This window comes from Cryptomeria japonica, chromosome 7 (genome assembly GCF_030272615.1).
Source record: "Cryptomeria japonica chromosome 7, Sugi_1.0, whole genome shotgun sequence".
NCBI lineage: Eukaryota > Viridiplantae > Streptophyta > Pinopsida > Cupressales > Cupressaceae > Cryptomeria > Cryptomeria japonica.
Genome location: NC_081411.1, coordinates 829558160 through 829575659, shown reverse-complemented (window position 1 = coordinate 829575659; position 17500 = coordinate 829558160). Strand labels below are relative to the sequence as shown.

General features: G+C 33.2%; 1 protein-coding gene across 1 annotated transcript; it reads right to left on the bottom strand.

Moving 5' to 3' along the window:
• Positions 1-295: 295 nt before the first annotated feature.
• On the bottom strand, positions 296-4148 carry LOC131038969 (alpha-humulene synthase-like). Its single transcript, XM_057971595.1, has 6 exons — positions 4079-4148; positions 3636-3880; positions 3458-3508; positions 3248-3337; positions 2669-2971; positions 296-325 (listed from the first exon to the last, which is right to left on the bottom strand). Exons 1-6 carry the CDS (start codon positions 4146-4148, stop codon positions 296-298), a joined length of 789 nt encoding a protein of 262 aa, XP_057827578.1.
• Between the last annotated feature and the right edge of the window lie 13352 nt (positions 4149-17500).

The window sequence follows — 17500 nt, the reverse complement described above, 5'->3', positions numbered from 1 at the left end:
AATTTTAGATGATGAAAATGCTTTCTATTTTACACTTCTATTGGATGAACAAAAATTTTAAATATTTGATTCTTGATCTCCTTTTGACAATATGTAAACCCATCTCCAAATATATAGAAAAATTGTATTCCTCTAGTACAATTGGCACATATCTTCTCCCAATCAAGTAAAACATTGTCTGGTTTCAAAATTTCCCTTGTCAATTCCTTCAATGATTAATTAATGAGTTTGATGATGTGATTTAATGCCTCTCCTTGTGAACAATTAGGATGATCACCTATGTAACAAGAAATAGCTAGGCAGTCTTTCCATGGAGTCTCTCATCCTACATTAACATTAGAAATATGTTAATATAAAAATGTATCACAACATTTATAATATCTATATTTAATTTCTATGAAAAAGGGGAAAATAATCAAAATCTCAAAACCATGTATATCATCAATTAACCAATATAGCTAACATAATAGCAAGTCTAATATACCAATATAATTTAGCATTTTCATTTTGGTTCTCTATTTAATCATACTAGTATCCATCAGTCATTTAAATTAATGGGTGTCTTAACTCTCTAAAAAAAACACCTTAAAAATAAGAGAGTGGAAATGTCCACTACTTATTACTCAACCCTTAATTTCTTTCTATTAGTTTCATAAAGTTCCATTTATAAAAATTCTAATTATTTGTAAACTTTTATAGAAACTATGTCTAATGACTCTAAATTATCACTAATTTTTTTTTATCAAATATAATATTTTATTTGATATTTACTTTGCTATATAATCTACATAGTATGTTATAAAGCACATTAAAAGGGTCTTGAAGAAGTATACATACTGCATTTGTAACAAAAGGCATCATGTCATGCCCTTGCTTTTTAGTAGCATCACTTGTCAATTCAAGAACTATTTTGAAAACAAATTTGGTACATGTCTTGAGGTTTCTTGGAATGTCTTTTATAATAGAAACATCCCAACCTTGAGCAATTGCCTCTATAATACATTTGAGTTACTCAAGTGTTGCATAGTCATCAAAAATGTCATCCATGATTGTGATAACGGTTGTGATTTTTACGATAGCAACTCTACTACTAGAAAGCTTCACTTCATCAATTGAACTAACTGCCCAAAAGACATTCAATTGTTCGCTCCTTTACTACAACTAGTTTGGAGATGCCAGAATCAACCCACCAACTTACATGCAAATTTAGATTTATATGAAAAGATTAAAAGCCAAAATAATTTCAAATAATATAAATTTTATTATATGATAAATTGTAAAGATCCAATTGCATATTATAAAGTCAATTTTCATCAAATCAATGCTTATATAATATAAATGCATAAAATTGATTATAAATCTATATAATTAAGTCTCTATTAATCACTGGGTTCTTCCCATAGTGTGTTGGTTAAGTGGTGTTGTTGTTGTTAAAGTACCTCTTTGTTTATTTGAGTTATTACCTTGAGAGCTTTTTCATCTCCAACTTGTATTGAAATTGTAATATATTAAAATCCAATTTAGCGAGCTCTAAAATCCTTTTGTCTTTCAACCTAAAGAAAACAATAAAATCTTATACTTAATTAAGAGAGTTAAAACATCTTGATACAACAATAGTATTTTACTTCTACCTTTGATTATCCAGTTCATAGATTTTTATGAAATTCTATACCTCCCATCTAGTAAAGATATGAGACCACTCATATACGAGGGCATATTCCACTTATAAAATAAAAAGAAAAAATTGAAAAAAAAAAATCTTAAAATTCATACTGCAGTTTGTCTTTCTCTGCTTTACATTTCATGACCATTTGAAATATATGATAAAATAATTTTATATTAGAAAAAAAATTATTACCTCTTTCAAAATACTTCTCATATATGCATCTCCAAAATTTTCTAATAACTTTTTAGGATATTCAATACTAAACATTTTAACTCCAAGAATACACCACACTTGAAACTCTTAAAAGATTGAACATACTTCTCATCACATGATCTTCCTTAATATTATTCTCACCCTTATCAGTGTTTGCTCCACAGACAATGAACTTCTCGTTATTTTCCTTGAAATTCTTCAATGTATCCTCTCAGCATCCATAACATGAAAATAATAAAAAATTAATCTTGTTTTAAATATTGAAATAAAAAGTGTGTTCAAAATGAATTGAGTTATTTGATACGCTCCAGTAAATCATAAGGGTGAAAAAACATTTTAAAAATATATACCCAGTAAGGATTGAAAATCATCTGGACTATTAACTATTATATAAGTTAGTTTGTTGTTGCTTCTTTGGGATACTATATGGTTAACACATTAGCAAGTTGATATTTTTATTTTGGTTCTCTATTTAATCATATTAGTATCCATCAATCATCTAAATTAAGGAGTATCTTGACTCTATTAAAAATCATCAGAAGCATAAGAGTTAGGAAATATCCACTAGTACTTATTATTCAACCCTTGATTTCTTTTTGTTAGTTTCATAAGGTTCCATTTCTATAAAATCTAATTATTTGTAAAAATTTATAGAAACTATGTCTAATGGCTCTAAATTATCACCACTTTGTTACCAAATCTAATATTTTGTTTGATAATTGCTTTTCTATATAATCTACATAGTATGTGATAAAGCACATTAAAAAGGCCTTGAAGAAGTATACATACTGCTTTTGTAACAAAAGGCATCATGTCATGCCCTTGCTTTTCGGTAGCATCACTTGTCAATTCAAGAACTGTTTTGAAAATAAATTCAATACATGTCTTAAGGTTTCTTGGAATGTCTTTTATAATAGAAACATCCCAACCTTGAGCAATGGCCTCTGTAATACATTTGAGTTGCTCAAGTGTTGCATAGTCATCGAAAATGTCATCCATGATTGTGATGATGGTTGTGGCTTTTTCCAGAGCAAGTCTACTACTAGAAAGCTCCAGTTCAGCTATTGAACTAACTGCCCAAAAGAGCACCAACTGTCATGCAAATTAAGATTTATAGGAAAAGATTAAAAATCAAAATAAACTTCAAACAAGATAAATTTTATTATGTGATAACTTTTCAAGATCCAATTGCATATTATAACCTGAATTTACATCAAATCAATGCTTATATAATATAAATGAATAAAATTGACTGCAAATTTGTATAATTAAGTTTCTATTAATCACTGGGGTTCTTCCCATAGTGTGTTGGTTAAGTGGTGGTGGCATTGTTGAAGTATCTCTTTATTTATTTGATTTAATTATTACCTTGAGAGTTTTTTCATCTCCAACTTGTACTGAAATTGTAGAATATTGAAATCCAATTTTGCAAGCTCTAAAATCCTCTTGTCTTTCAACCTAAAGAAAAAAACAATCTTATAGTTAATTTATAAAAGATTTAAAGTATCTTGATACAACAATAATATTTTACTTATACCTTTGATTATCTAGTTCATAGATTTGTATGAAATTCTGTGCCTCCCATCTAGTAAAGGTACGAGGCCATTCATATACAAGGGCATATTCCACCTACAAAATAACAAGCTAAAACTATAAAAAAAAAACAATCTTAAAATCCATATTGCAGTTTGTCTGCGTCTTGGTGACTATTTGAAATATAGGATAAAATAATTTAATATTAAGAAAAAATTATTACCTCTTTCAAAAAACTTCTCTTATATGTATCTCCTAAATTTTCTAATAACTTTTCAAGATATTCAGTACTAAACACTTTAGCCTCTTCCATAAGGATTTCTCTAGGATATGCCACACTCGAAACTCTTAAAAGATTGAGCATAATTCTCATCACATGCTCTTCCTTAATATTATTCCCATGCTTATCATTGTTTACTCCACAAAGAATGAACTGCCCATTATTGTCCTTGAAACTCTTCAACGTATCTTCTCAGCATCCATAATAAAAATTAATCTTGTTTCAAATGTTGAAATAAAGGGTGTATTCAAAATGTATTGAGCTATTTGATACACGCACATAAATCATAAGGGCGAAAAAACATGTTTTAAATATATTGTTTGATAGCTTCACATATATACCCAGTAGAGATTTTAAAGCATCTAGACTATTATTTATTTGGGTACCTGCAGAGACATGATAACGATTGAGTCGAACAAGTCTGAGGTAGAGACATGTTATCATGAGCAGAGACATGATAACGAAATACTATTAATTAATTGAATTGATAATTATTGAAATATGTAAAAAGTTTGGATTGTAAGTTTGATGAAGTTATTGTATTTATTACATAGATATAATTTTTTATCTTCATTTCAAAATAATTTATTTTAGTGTACAAACTTTTATTAGATAACGTGAGAAACAAGGGCATCCATTTTTTCACAAAAGAATTCTAAGGCAAACAATATTCACTAAGAGATGAGAGGACAAGTCTAATTTCACAAGAATCAGATCATAGGTTTTGTGAGAGAATATGGTAGTAGTATTATCCACCAAAATAAAATGCCATAAAGAACATTACCAATGTCTATGTAACAAAAATTACACAAAATATGAAGTGGGATATTTAGGATATGAATTCAAATTGGAAGTTGGTTCAAAGACTTGGAGAGGGTTGAAAGAGGCCTCCCAAGTTTTGACAAGAAGAGCATGGTATCCCAAAAACACAAGAGTGAGATTTAAAAACGTTATCCCAATCATAGACTTAATCAAAGGAAATTATGAAGAAAATATTTGGGAAGGGTTATCTATAATTTCCCATTTGTTGTTTCACTACTAAAAAATCAAGTGGTTTGAATCACTTTAAGATAGGGCCACAATCTATCAAACCTACATATCAGCCCTTTTTTGGAAAAAAAAAATCCTCATTTATTTGAACTCCCTTCTCAAGAACCACAATAGGGGGAAAGGATCATGCATCAAAACAAATTTCTTTAGTGTGGAAGTAGTAGAGCCTCCCAAAGCATCCTCACAATGCTTCAAAGGAGGAAAAGAACCTTAATGAGCTATAGCAGTAAAATATTTACCAAGTAATGTAGGCCTAGAACCCTTTAAGACATTGCCACATAAAATAGGGGACACAAGGGACCACAAAGAACCAAACATAGCAAGCAGGTTCATAAGAAAATTACAATTGGCTATAGGCATAAAGTGAGTAGAAGTCATACAAGTAAGAGTAGGGCAAAAAATTCAAACCAATAATATTTTCACAAAACAAATAAAGTACAATAAATTTTTTGAGGTGGAGTACAATTTATTTCAATTATATTGAAATAAAAATTAAAATGAGAATGTTAATCAAATAATTTTCTTAACAAATCAAATTTGAATAAAGGTTGGAGACATACAACACTTGTTTTATATATAAAACTTATACTTGAAATAGATATGAAAACCATATAACATGCCATCTTCATCTAAAAGAGAAGTTACAATTCAATCTAAATAAGCATAGATGAATGTAGCAACAAAAACATTATTACAATAGGTACCATTTAAGTTTATAATTTACCAAAAATCTAGGGCAAAGAAAGAATTTCATTTGTAGATGATGTAATTTTTTTTTTAATGCTTCTACTAGCTTAGCAAAAACTTTAAATATTTGATGCTTGACCTCCTTGTGAGAATATGTAAACCATCTCTAATTATATAGAAATTTTTTAATCGTCTAGTACTATTGACACATATCTTCTCCCAATCGAGCAAAACATTTTATGGTTTCAAAAATTCCCTTGTCAATTCCTTCAATAATTCATTATTGAGTTTGGTGATGTTATTTATGGCCTCTCCTTCTGAACACTTAGGATGACCACCCATATAACAAGAAATAGCTAAGGCAATCTTTCCATGGAGCCTCTCATCTTACAAATTAACATTATAAATATGCTAATGTTGCATGTGCCATAATAGGGTAAGTGTACCAAGATGGTGAACAAAAAGGGGAGTATAAGTGGCCACTTTTTTTTTTTTGAAATCACCTAAACTTGAACTTGGAGGAGCAATTTGAGACTCATGCACTTAAAATTTGAAGATACCATAAAAACAAGAGTTGCAATACTTTGAATGTAATTTCTAAACTACTAAAGTTTTTTAAAAATGGATAAGATTAAGAGGGTCAAATGTTTCCCACACACTAAAGTATTCCTTCTCTTTTTCAGCAAAACATAAAATGGTGTTTGGTGTGTAGGTCAAAAAAATTAAGCTGCATTTAGTATTTTGAGACACCCTTTGGTAGAAATATAGTTAAGAGTGAGGAACTAGAAGTTGTGTATTTTTTGTGAAGTATTATTGTTATGATTTTTTGAAGTGGATGGATCTTGAAAATAAGATACATGTTCATGCAGGTGACATAACTTGCACCAAAATAATAAAAATAAATAAATTTTTTTGAAAGTGTAAAGAATAAAGTATAAAAAAGTAATATATAAATTATTTCAAAATTGGACAAGTAGGTCTAATATTATTTAAAAAATAGTACACATATGTCTCCGAGAACTATAAAGACATTATTAAAACAAAATTAACAATTAATATGTTAATTTAATTCGAATCTTGATAAAATTATTTGGTTATAAATCTTAGAAAATGTTTTTAAAAATACCCACTTGATATTGTGTAAACCGATTGAGGGGGAAGTTGAGAAACCAGATTGGAAGAAGAAAAATGGTAGAAAGGAGGAAAACGAAGCTCCCAAGCCTTAGCCCCATCATCCAAGCCTAATTACAAGCCTTAATGCATATGTGTAAAACCTCATATGCTATTTTAATTCAAAAACCCTAATCGACTTTTTATGTTTAATGAACCCATATGTGTTCTTTTGACTTAAAGTCATATATACAACACACACATGTATATTCACATACATACATACATACATACATACATACATATATACATACATACATGTGTATATATGTATACATGTATATACATATGCACATATACATGTATAGATGTTGTAATGGTGTAATTTGGAATTAGGGTTTTACCAATTAAGACCACTAATAATCCAAATTAACCAAAATATTTAAAGAGGGTTGAATCTAATAGATCTTGCCTCAATCCAAATGAGAAAATAGTTGAGATTTTGATTGGATTTGCCTTGATTGGGAATGGTTATCCTCTTTCTTAGTGTAATTTGGAATGTAATTGTGAAATTAGGACAAAATGAGAGATAATTGAAGTAAATTAATGAATACGAAATGCTACAAATATCTCAAAGAGCCATAAAATAGGATCTGGGCAAAAGAATAGATTCAAAACTTGTTCACAGAAGTTTGGCCTAATTTATTGAGACCAAGTAGCATAGATCCACCCTGGTCATCTAAATTTTTTGTCCTCAAAAGTTGAGTGTGTTAATCACAATCAACTCTGCCAAGTGTTTTGAGTATAGCTCTTGCACCTATTTCCTCAAATCAAAGTTGTAGAATAGGGTCAAACTAGACCTCAAGAGGGGATGGAGATAGGATGCTAAAGTAAGAGCACAAACATGAGGTGTAAATTGGACCAGTTATAATTTATGATGCTACATATAGCCCCCACTTTAACTAGATTATGAGCCTATGAAAATACTCATCGTAAAGTAGAAGGATAAGAGAGAGGGTAAATTAGGAACAAGATCATAAGGAGATAAGACATCACTAATTTCAAGTAACCAAGCCCCCAATCTTAGGATCTTAACTCACACAATCTTGTGGAAGGACAGACAAAACAAGATAAAGACAAAAAAGGTAAACAAAGACACAAAACACAAAAAGGCTCTTAGTCAACTAGTTGAAGGGAACTCGATAATAAAATGTCTTAACCACTAATATCCTTCTTGGAATGCCATCATAAGAACATAAATAATGACATAAAAAGATTAGGAGCATGCACCAAATGATGAACTATGATCCACAAATAGCAAATATATTAGCTCATGGGGAAGAGAAAAGAGAGGATATGGATGTTGTGAGCTAGCAAGTTGTGTTATGCTGGGTGATCCATGTTGGGGATAAGGGTTGTCTGAATAGTCTAGCTATGTTTTACTAGTTCCACTCATCCCATCGCATATGTTGTTGCCTAGTTTCAGGAGTTAAGCAACTTGTACAAGAATTTGTTTAGTCTGGTTTCGAGTATGTAATAACTCAAGTATAAGACATGAAATGAAAGAATGTGTTTGGTTTCAGGAACATCTCGTATAAGACTTTGTTGGTTTGGTTTTGAGAATGTGTACCCCCATATAAGATAAATATATGTCTAGTTTCAGGAACATCTCGTATAAGACTTTGTTTTATCTAGTTTTGAGAATGTATACCCCATATAGGACATATAAGTGTTGTGTCTAGTTTCAGGCATGAAGCATCTCATATAAGACTTCATTTTATCTAGTTTTGACAATAAACATACTGTATAAGACATGCAAAATATATACAAAAATATAATAGAAAGAGGGAAATATGCAATGCCCCCCTTAAGATGTCAACATACTCCTATGTTGATGTCTTAAGTGTTGAATCTCTAGACAATTAAGAGGGGGGGTGAATCAGTTGTCAATTAAAATTTTTGATTCATTCACAGATCTGAAATAACCGACATATGAGTTATTTACCATAAGCAGATGTAAACATGACAACATGTACATACACAATGAACACCAAATCTGACGTTGAAAACTCCAGAAGGGAAAAAAAACAAAGAACATTAGTTCTCAATATATAACACTTGTTAGGGTGACACCAGTTAAGGTGATTTTCATAAAGGTGGCTCATTGCCAGAATGTTCACTATAGGAGGGCTCACTACTAGAAGAGAAAGAAAAAAAAAATCCACCACTATGATACAACTACCACAAATAGCAATGCCAAAATAGCTTTTGGTAACTAACAACACACTACACACTTTTCACAACTTCTCACATCAAACATTAGTCAAATTTATCTTTTACATCTCGCATGTCTTCCATACCTCATTCATTCTAGTCATCCTTTACTTATACTGTCCTCCTAACTACATAACCTTCCAAGTTGGCTAAACATAATTTAAAATAGACCTGCACTAAACATTCTCATGGTGGAAAAGAATGAGAAGTGGACCACACCACAACACAATTCATTGATCAGATCAACACGTTACACATCCTTCACAACTGTCGTTACACAGTCTCCAATTCTAGATCGGACTAGACCCAAAATAACAATTCTTAATTTAAAAAAAAAAACAATTTAACCAAGATAAACATGAATCTAAGCAATCAACACCATATCCAGAAAATGGAGAAATACATATAACAACCAACACTATCAATTACTAGTCAACACTAGACATCATCTAGAGCACAACTTTCGAAGCACCAAATAGTTTGAGAAACATATTCCAGATCACCAACTCATAAAATCATTTGTTGACATCAATGACAACCATGAAGATCATATCGACATCATCAATATCACATTTGCAACAATCCCCCCTTTGTCATTGATGGAAACATCCATCAACAACAAACAAAAAAACTCACTTATATTATTTATGTGCATCTCTCTCTACATCATTATTTGCATCATCATTTTCTTTGCATATTTCCCCCTTTGACATCAAAAACAAAGGCATGCATATCCCCCCCTATGAAACTTACTCTACTCTGTTGGCATATGGACACTCCAATGAGACATTGTGTGTGATTGAAGGTTTTGTCATTGATGGCAACCTTGCAATCCTATGGCACCAGCAAGACATTCTAGCGGCAAAGCATTATTCAAGTAAGATAGTGCACTAGCATCAGCAAGCCCACTCTACACCGGCACCAGCACCGGCACAGAAGAAAAACTGTATACCGGCACAGAGGCTGACAGGATTTTTGATATGTAATATTTTGTTTATTATTTTAAGCCAACTTGGCAAATTGTAAAATGACTCTTGTATATAAAAGAGATCATTGTGGACATTTGTAGGAGATGTATAGGAAGTATAAATAAATTTATTAGGCAGACCTAATGTGTGAATTATAGTTCAAGGGTATATGTAAAGAACAGAGCAAGAACCGGTACTGAATCTGGCATTGAAGATGCTATTGTAAAGCAGTACAGAATATTGGATTTGTATAATCTTCATTGTAAGTCAGTGTGACTTCTTATTGAGCAGTGTGCTCTACGCAGTTGGCCTTCTTGCATGTGTAGGCCCCTATTGTAAGTAATATTCTCTTATTGGCCAGTAAGTGAATATTGTGGGTCACAAATCCCACCGAGGTTTTTCCCACACTGGGTTTCCTCGTTAAACATCTTGTGTTATGGTGTTATTTTCATGTGGATGTTTCTGATTCTGTTAAGTACATTAATTCTTGCATACCAGTATACTGTTACTTTATGTTCTGCATGTTCTATATTAAGAAAATTACATTACTGGTCAGATACTGATTCACCCCCCCCTCTCAGTATCTATGGGAACCCTAACAATTGGTATCAGAGCCCGGTCCTCTATTTTCAGAAGCCTAATAGCTTGAGGAAGATCTTGACACCGGTAAAAATGGAAAATCTAATGAAACAACTTGAAGGAGCTCTTACTGACTATGATACAGAGAAGTTGAAAAATATCAAATTAGAACATGATTTAAAAGCAGCTCAGGATATCATTCAGGCACTTCCAGAAAATCTTACTGTTACAAGAAATAAGAGAAGAGAACTTTGTGAAAAATTGCAAAATGAGAATGATGAAAAGGAATCACTTAATGATATGATAAGAAAATTGAAACAAGAGATCATGACAACAAAAAATGAAATGCAGGATATGACTATGAGATTTTGCAAAGAGATTGAGGATAGAAAGAATAATGAAGAAGAATTGACCAGAAGACTAAGTGATGCAGCAAATGAGAACACAAGACTTAGTTATGAAAATGACATGTTGAAGACAGATCTGATGCATACTCAGAATGACTCAAATGAACTAATGAGACAAAAAGAAATCTTGGAAAGGGAATTGGAAACTGCAAATCAACACAAAGAAAAATTCAAGAAAAGCTCAGAAGAACTTGGTACCTTATTGAAGAATCAAAAACCCAAAGGTGACACTTTTGGAATTGGATTTGAAGTTGGAGAAAGCTCTGGTACTACAAATACTCAAGATCACAGCAAAATGGTAAGACCTCCTAATACTTACAAATTCAATGGAAAATGTTTTAACTGTAATAAATATGGTCATAGGGCAAACAATTGTAGATCTAGGAATTATCAAAATATCAATCCTCCCACTGGTCAATGCTCCAAATGCAACAAAATTGGTCATAACTCTAAAAACTATAGAATGAATGTAAGATGTTATGTTTGTGGAAGATTTGGACATTTATCAAATCAATGTAGAACACAAACCGGCATAGGTTATGGGAAAGCTATTTAGAAAAATAATGTAACTTGTTATGCATGTAACAAAATTGGTCATATTGCTAAATTTTGTAGAAGTAAAGGTACACCGATAGACAACAAAAGTACTAGCTTGAAAGGTAAACAAAAGATTGAAGAGGTTAAGCAAGAATTCTCAAAGCAATGGATTAGAAAAGCTAATCTAAATATTGGGAATACTCCTCCATTGGTAGAACCAACAAATGCTCCACCGGCACGACAATATGATGCTCCACCGGCAGGAAAGAGCAGTGCTCCACCGGCAGGAAGTTCTTCATCTAATTGAAGAAAATTATCTTGAGGGTTTGGCAATCTAATGACACATGTGCTATTATTCCCTCGGTTAGAGAAAAGAAGTTGAAAATCACTCATTACCGGCAAATAAAGTTAAGCTAATACATTACCGGCAAGCAATTAATGTGGTAGGTAGCGGAAAAGACTTTATAAAATAAGGTTTCGGTTCCATTTCACTTCACTGAGCATTCAAACATTTGAAGAGCGTGAAATCTCGAGAGCTAAGGCATTTCGAGTAAAGAGGCAAAGCATTTCAGCAATCAATCCATCCAAAGGTAGAAAAAGGTATTTATCATCATGGCATCCTCCTCTGCACCTGAATTCATAGAAAACCCTATAGTAGTCGAGGTTATAAAATGCCCTAGGCCCGTATTTCAGCTAGTTCCCGAGGTAGCTAAGAAAGATGACAATATAGGTGCTTTTTCCCAAATTCCAAAAGGAGTTGTTGATGCAGAAGATCCTAGAATCTATATCCATTGCAACATAGAGGAATTAGGAGATGAAGAAATTAAAAACATGTATAAGACTATTATATGTGACAATTCTAGAAATGTAAAACCTAAATATAAAGTTGTTGAAACCGTAGGATTCATTGATATCCTCTGCATTCCTGAATTTCACAAGGAAGTGATTAGGATAGTTTTAAGTAGGGTACATGGTTCATTCTTTTGGCTTGATTCAGTTCACAAAATTACAAAGGAAGCTGTGAGAGTAGTAACAGGGTTACCTTCCACCGGTAACAGACCCAACGAGACTAAGAAGGTCTCCAATGACCTAGTAATGAACTTAATTGGTGCAACGTCAGATAGAAGGTCTCTAAGGGTTAATGATGTGATCGATATAAATGTTAGATTTGTTAGCATGATTTTAGGGTACAAAGCAACTCATGCAAACAGACTTAACTCAGTTTCCAGTTTATGCATTAAGAGTGCTCATAAAAGAAAATGTGAAAATTGATGTATGTGAATGGTTAAAAGATGAGTTGATTGATAACTTAGGCAAAATCAAGAAGGATAAGAAAGGAACTTTTAGATTTGGAAATTTACTTGTATGCTTAATGCTACATATAACCAAACAGGTTCCCAGTATAGGCAATAAGAATCTTGGATTTGACATACCGGTAGGAAAACAATTATCAAACTTATTCAACAACATGGGTGAAAACAAGGAAAAGAATATCAATGAGTATTTTCAAGCACTAAAGGTCAGAATGAACAAAAGAATCAGACTATCACAAGAAATTTTCAACAAATACAAGGATGATATATGTTTTGTAATAAAAAAGGATGAGATCTGGATGGAAGTAGTCATCCCAAGAACAATTTGGGTAACAGAAATGGGCTATGAAATAGATGACCACATAGTAGAAACTTATGCCAAAGCACTTCTTGAAGCCCCCAATGAACCTAAAGAAGAAATATTTGGTAGTACTAAAACCATAGAAAGCCAAATTCAGTCAAAGAAAAGAGTGAAAAAGGTTGAGGCATTTGTGAGAAAAGGATCCAGACAAGCAAAAGCCATAAAGGAAGATATATTAAAGAAAACCGGCATAACTGAAGATGAGTTGGCAAACCCACAACCTGAAGCTCATCTATCACCAGTAGGTACTTCCTCAGAAGGAGATATACTAGCAACTTTTAAAAGAGTTGTTAGGAAAAGAAATCCCTCACCAGCAACCACTCCTTCACCTAGAAGGACAAGCAAAAGCAACAAGCTGTGAGATCTCCGGTCAGAAAGGTCACACCTAAAAAGAAGCTGACCCCTAAGAAAAAGAAAAAGACCACAACTGACTTGGCACCTCTAGAAATTTTGTTAAATGAAATCACAGAGGAAGGTAAATTGAAGAACATAGGGAAAATATATGACACTTTAATAGCTGATGAGAAAGAACAAGTAGAAAATAGTGTTATATTACATATGGATATGTACAAGAAGTTTTTGATGGAAGTAGTCAATGAAATTCTAGATGAATTATTTCAAAGACTAGAAGCAAGAAGACAGGCAGTGATAGAATTGGATAAGAAAATAAAAATTGAGAAATTACTTGTTGTATATCCGGTAAACTCACCTAAAGAAATTGAAGACCTAATTGCTCAAGAAAACCGATAAGTATTCTCTCCTGCACACCGACAGATTTCACTAATGGCAGGAAGAGTTAATGAAGTGACAGAGGAAACAGAAGATGGATGGGATATATTCTTGGTTGAGAAAGAAAAACAAGAAGAGTTCAAGAACCCCAAACCTATAAAAGTTTATCAGAAAGATAGAGACAAGGGGAAAGGTAAAGTTGGTGGACCACCAAGTATCAAGGTTAGAGACAACTTACCCCCACCTCCTTTAAATACTCCACCGGTAAAATCAACAACTACTAAAGATCAACCAGCAACTAAGAGCATGGATACAGAGGATGGAAATACTAATCCTGAAGTCCTATATATTGTGAATGTTGATACTCAAAAGATCAACATAGTGGTAGATAAAGATACAATAGATAAATCAGATATAGCCAAAGAGCCTCTAGTAATAGGAAATATAGAGCAACCGGTAGTGGATACAGGGAAAAAGGTAGAATCTGAAGCACAAATAGAGAAACCGAAAGAGCTAAAGGCTCCAAAACAGATGCCACCGGTAAGAAATGAAGTAGGAAAACTAGTGCTTAAGGAAATACAGACACAAACTGACCTGCCAGAGGTCAATACAAGCATGGTCACTTCCACGGGTACTCAGTTTGTTGGGTCACCATCAAATGTGACTGAGGTATTTCTTGAATCCATCAAGAAAATAACTGACTATAGCTCACAAGCTTACAAAGTAATAGATGATTCAATCCCATTTTTTAAATCAATAGCTCCTAATTGTAATATAGACAATAAAGATTCTTTAGGATAGTTGGATACACTATGTAAATACATTTCTAGAAATTTTGAGCAAATAAAGGTAGAATCTGTAAAGGAAATTGTAGAAAAGGAGAAACAAAAATTCTTTGAGGAAGGAATTAAGAAGTGTAACAGAGATTTTGACACACTTCTACCGGAACTATGTAGTTTGTTAAAAGAGTACAAAAACCTGTACAAAGACACATGCAAAACAAACTTCCTGACTATAGATGTAGACAAGAAGATAAGCAAGACACAAGAAGAGATAAACAAGCTTGCAGATAATTTTGTCAACTCACCAGATTCATTATCTGTTTTTGAAGATAAGTTAGCAAATTTTGAGGCAGAATTACTTAAATAGGAGAAAGAGAAAGAGACAATAATAAATAAGGCAAAATACTTGAGATCTAAATTGAGTCAAAGACTGGATTATCTAGCATCTCTACAGAAGGAAATCTCAGAGGCATTAACACCGGGAAGTAAAACACCGACATAGCAATTACAGCATCTCACCAGCACTATGAAGAGAACTGAAACCGCAATAAAAGATAGCAAAAAGTTTATGGATAGTATAAACTTAATTTTGGGCGATGTTTTTCAGATAATAACTACCCAACTACAAGGTTGAGGTTATGGACTGGTATAATTACAAATTCTACTAACCTTTGTCATTGATGCCAAAGGGGGAGTAGTAGGATGAGAAAATTCAAAACACAGGGATCATATGCTCAGGGGGAGTCACTCACTTTTTTTGGTCTACACATTTTTGGATATCTTTTTCAAATTTCTCATGAGTGTTGCCATCAATGCCAAAGGGGGATATTGCTGGCATATGGACACTCCAATGAGACATTGTGTGTGATTGAAGGTTTTGTCATTGACGGCAACCTTGCAATCCTATGGCACTGGCAAGACATTCTACCGGAAAAGCATTATTCAAGCAAGACAGTGCACCGGCATCAACAAGAACACTCTACACCAGCACCGGCACTAGCACAGAAGAAAAGATGTATACCGGTACAGAGGCTGACAAGATTTTTGATATGTAATATTTTGTTTATTATTGTAAGCCGACTTGGCAAATTGTAAAATGACTCTTGTATATAAAAGAGATCATTGTAGACATTTGTAGGAGATGTATAGGAAGTATAAAGAAATTTATTAGGCAGACCTAATGTGCGAATTATAGGTCAAGGGTATATGTAAAGAACAAAGCAAGAACCGGTACTAAATCTGGCATTGAAGATGCTATTGTAAAGCAGTACAAAATATTGGATTTGTATAATCCTCATTGTAAGTTAGTGTGACTTCTTACTGAGCAGTGTGCTCTAGGCAGTTGGCCTTCCTGCATGTGCAGGCTCCTATTGTAAGTAATATTCTCTTATTGGCCAGTAAGTGAATATTGTGGGTCACAAATCCCACCGAGGTTTTTCCCACACCAGGTTTCCTCATTAAACATCTTGTGTTATGGTGTTATTTTCATGTGGATGTTTCTGATTCTATTAATTACATTAATTCTTGCATATCGGTATACTGTTACTTTATGTTCTGCATGTTCTGTATTAAGAAATTTACATTACCGGTTAGATACTGATTCACGCCCCCCCCCCCCTCTCAGTATCTGTGGGAACCCTAACATACTCCCCCTGAGGGGAATCCTCGAAGAATCAGTCTAGACAAGAATGATCATGCAATTTATTGGACCAATACACATTAGTTTGAGCTACGAAGGGGTAATACCCCTAACTTCTACCAGAGATACTCAAAAGTAACCTTACACAATGCCTTTGTGAAGATATCTATAATTTTCTCTTTCGTAGATACATAATCAAGCCTTACTTCATTATCCAACACCTTTTCCCTCAAAAAGTGATACCGAATATATATATGTTTTATTTTGGAATGTTATACCAAATTCTTAGAAATATTTATTGCATTGGTGTTATCGCACATAATTGAGATAGGTTCATCAAACAATACATCGATATCCGGGTAAGTGCACCAAGATGGTGAACAGAAAAGTGGCCACATGCAAAAAAAAAAAATGAAATTTCTCATAACCCGTGTGTGTTCTAGAAATTCAAAAATGCACTAAGCTTGGTAACACCAAGCCTAGCCAAAAATAATTAAAAAACAAAAAGTTCCTCAAAACCCGTACATTTTATAATAAAAAAAAAAAGTTCCTCAAAACCCGTGCGGGTTTTGAGGAAGATTATATTTTATAGTAAAAAATCAAAAGTTCCTCAAAACCCATATTGGTTTTGAGGAACATTATTTTTTATAATAAAAAATCAAAAGTTCCTCAAAACCTGTACTGGTTTTGAGGAACATTATAATTTATAATAAAAAATGAAAAGTTCCTCAAAACCCGTAAAGGGTTTTGAGGAACATAATACTTTTTAGAAACCTGCGGGTTATGCAAAAACTATAAGTTTTTGTCTTAGTTTTGCATAACCCGTATAGGTTATATAAAACTAGGAACCAAATAGGAAGTGGGGAGAGAGAGAGAGAGAGAGAGAGAGAGAGAGAGAGAGAGAGAGAGAGAGTAGGAACAATGATAGAATAGGATAAGGAGAGGGGGACGGAGAGAGTTAGAGACAAAGAGAGAAGGGGATAGGAAGAGAGAGAGAGAGAGAGAGAGAGAGAGAGAGAGAGAGAGAGAGAGAGAGATGATAGGATTAAGAGAGGGAGAGAAAGATAGAGAGAGTAGGGAGTAGGAAGAGAGGGATAGAATAGGATAAGGAGAGGGGGATGGAGAGAGAGAGTTAGAGACAGAGAGAAGGGGATAGGAAGAGAGAGAGAGAGAGAGAGAGAGAGGGGGGTGGAGGGAGAGGGAGAGAGAGGGAGATAGGAAAGGAGAGGGGGAGAGGGAGGGAGAGGGAGAGAGAGGGGAGATTGGGGAAAAGGAGAGAGAGAGAGAGAGAGAGAGAGAATAGGATAAGGAGAGGGGGAGAGATAGAGGAGAAATTGGGAGAGACAGAGAGTGAGAGGGAGATTGGGGAAAG

Coding starts and splice junctions, on each gene's coding strand:
- LOC131038969 (XM_057971595.1), bottom strand. CDS start 4,148: ATGTCTCTGCTCATGATAACATGTCTCTACCTCAGACTTGTTCGACTC. Junction 3,881..4,078: donor TCGTTATCATGTCTCTGCAG/GTACCCAAATAA, acceptor GATGCTGAGAAG/ATACGTTGAAGAGTTTCAAG. Junction 326..2,668: donor TGCCTTTTGTTACAAAAGCA/GTATGTATACTT, acceptor ATGTTAATGTAG/GATGAGAGACTCCATGGAAA.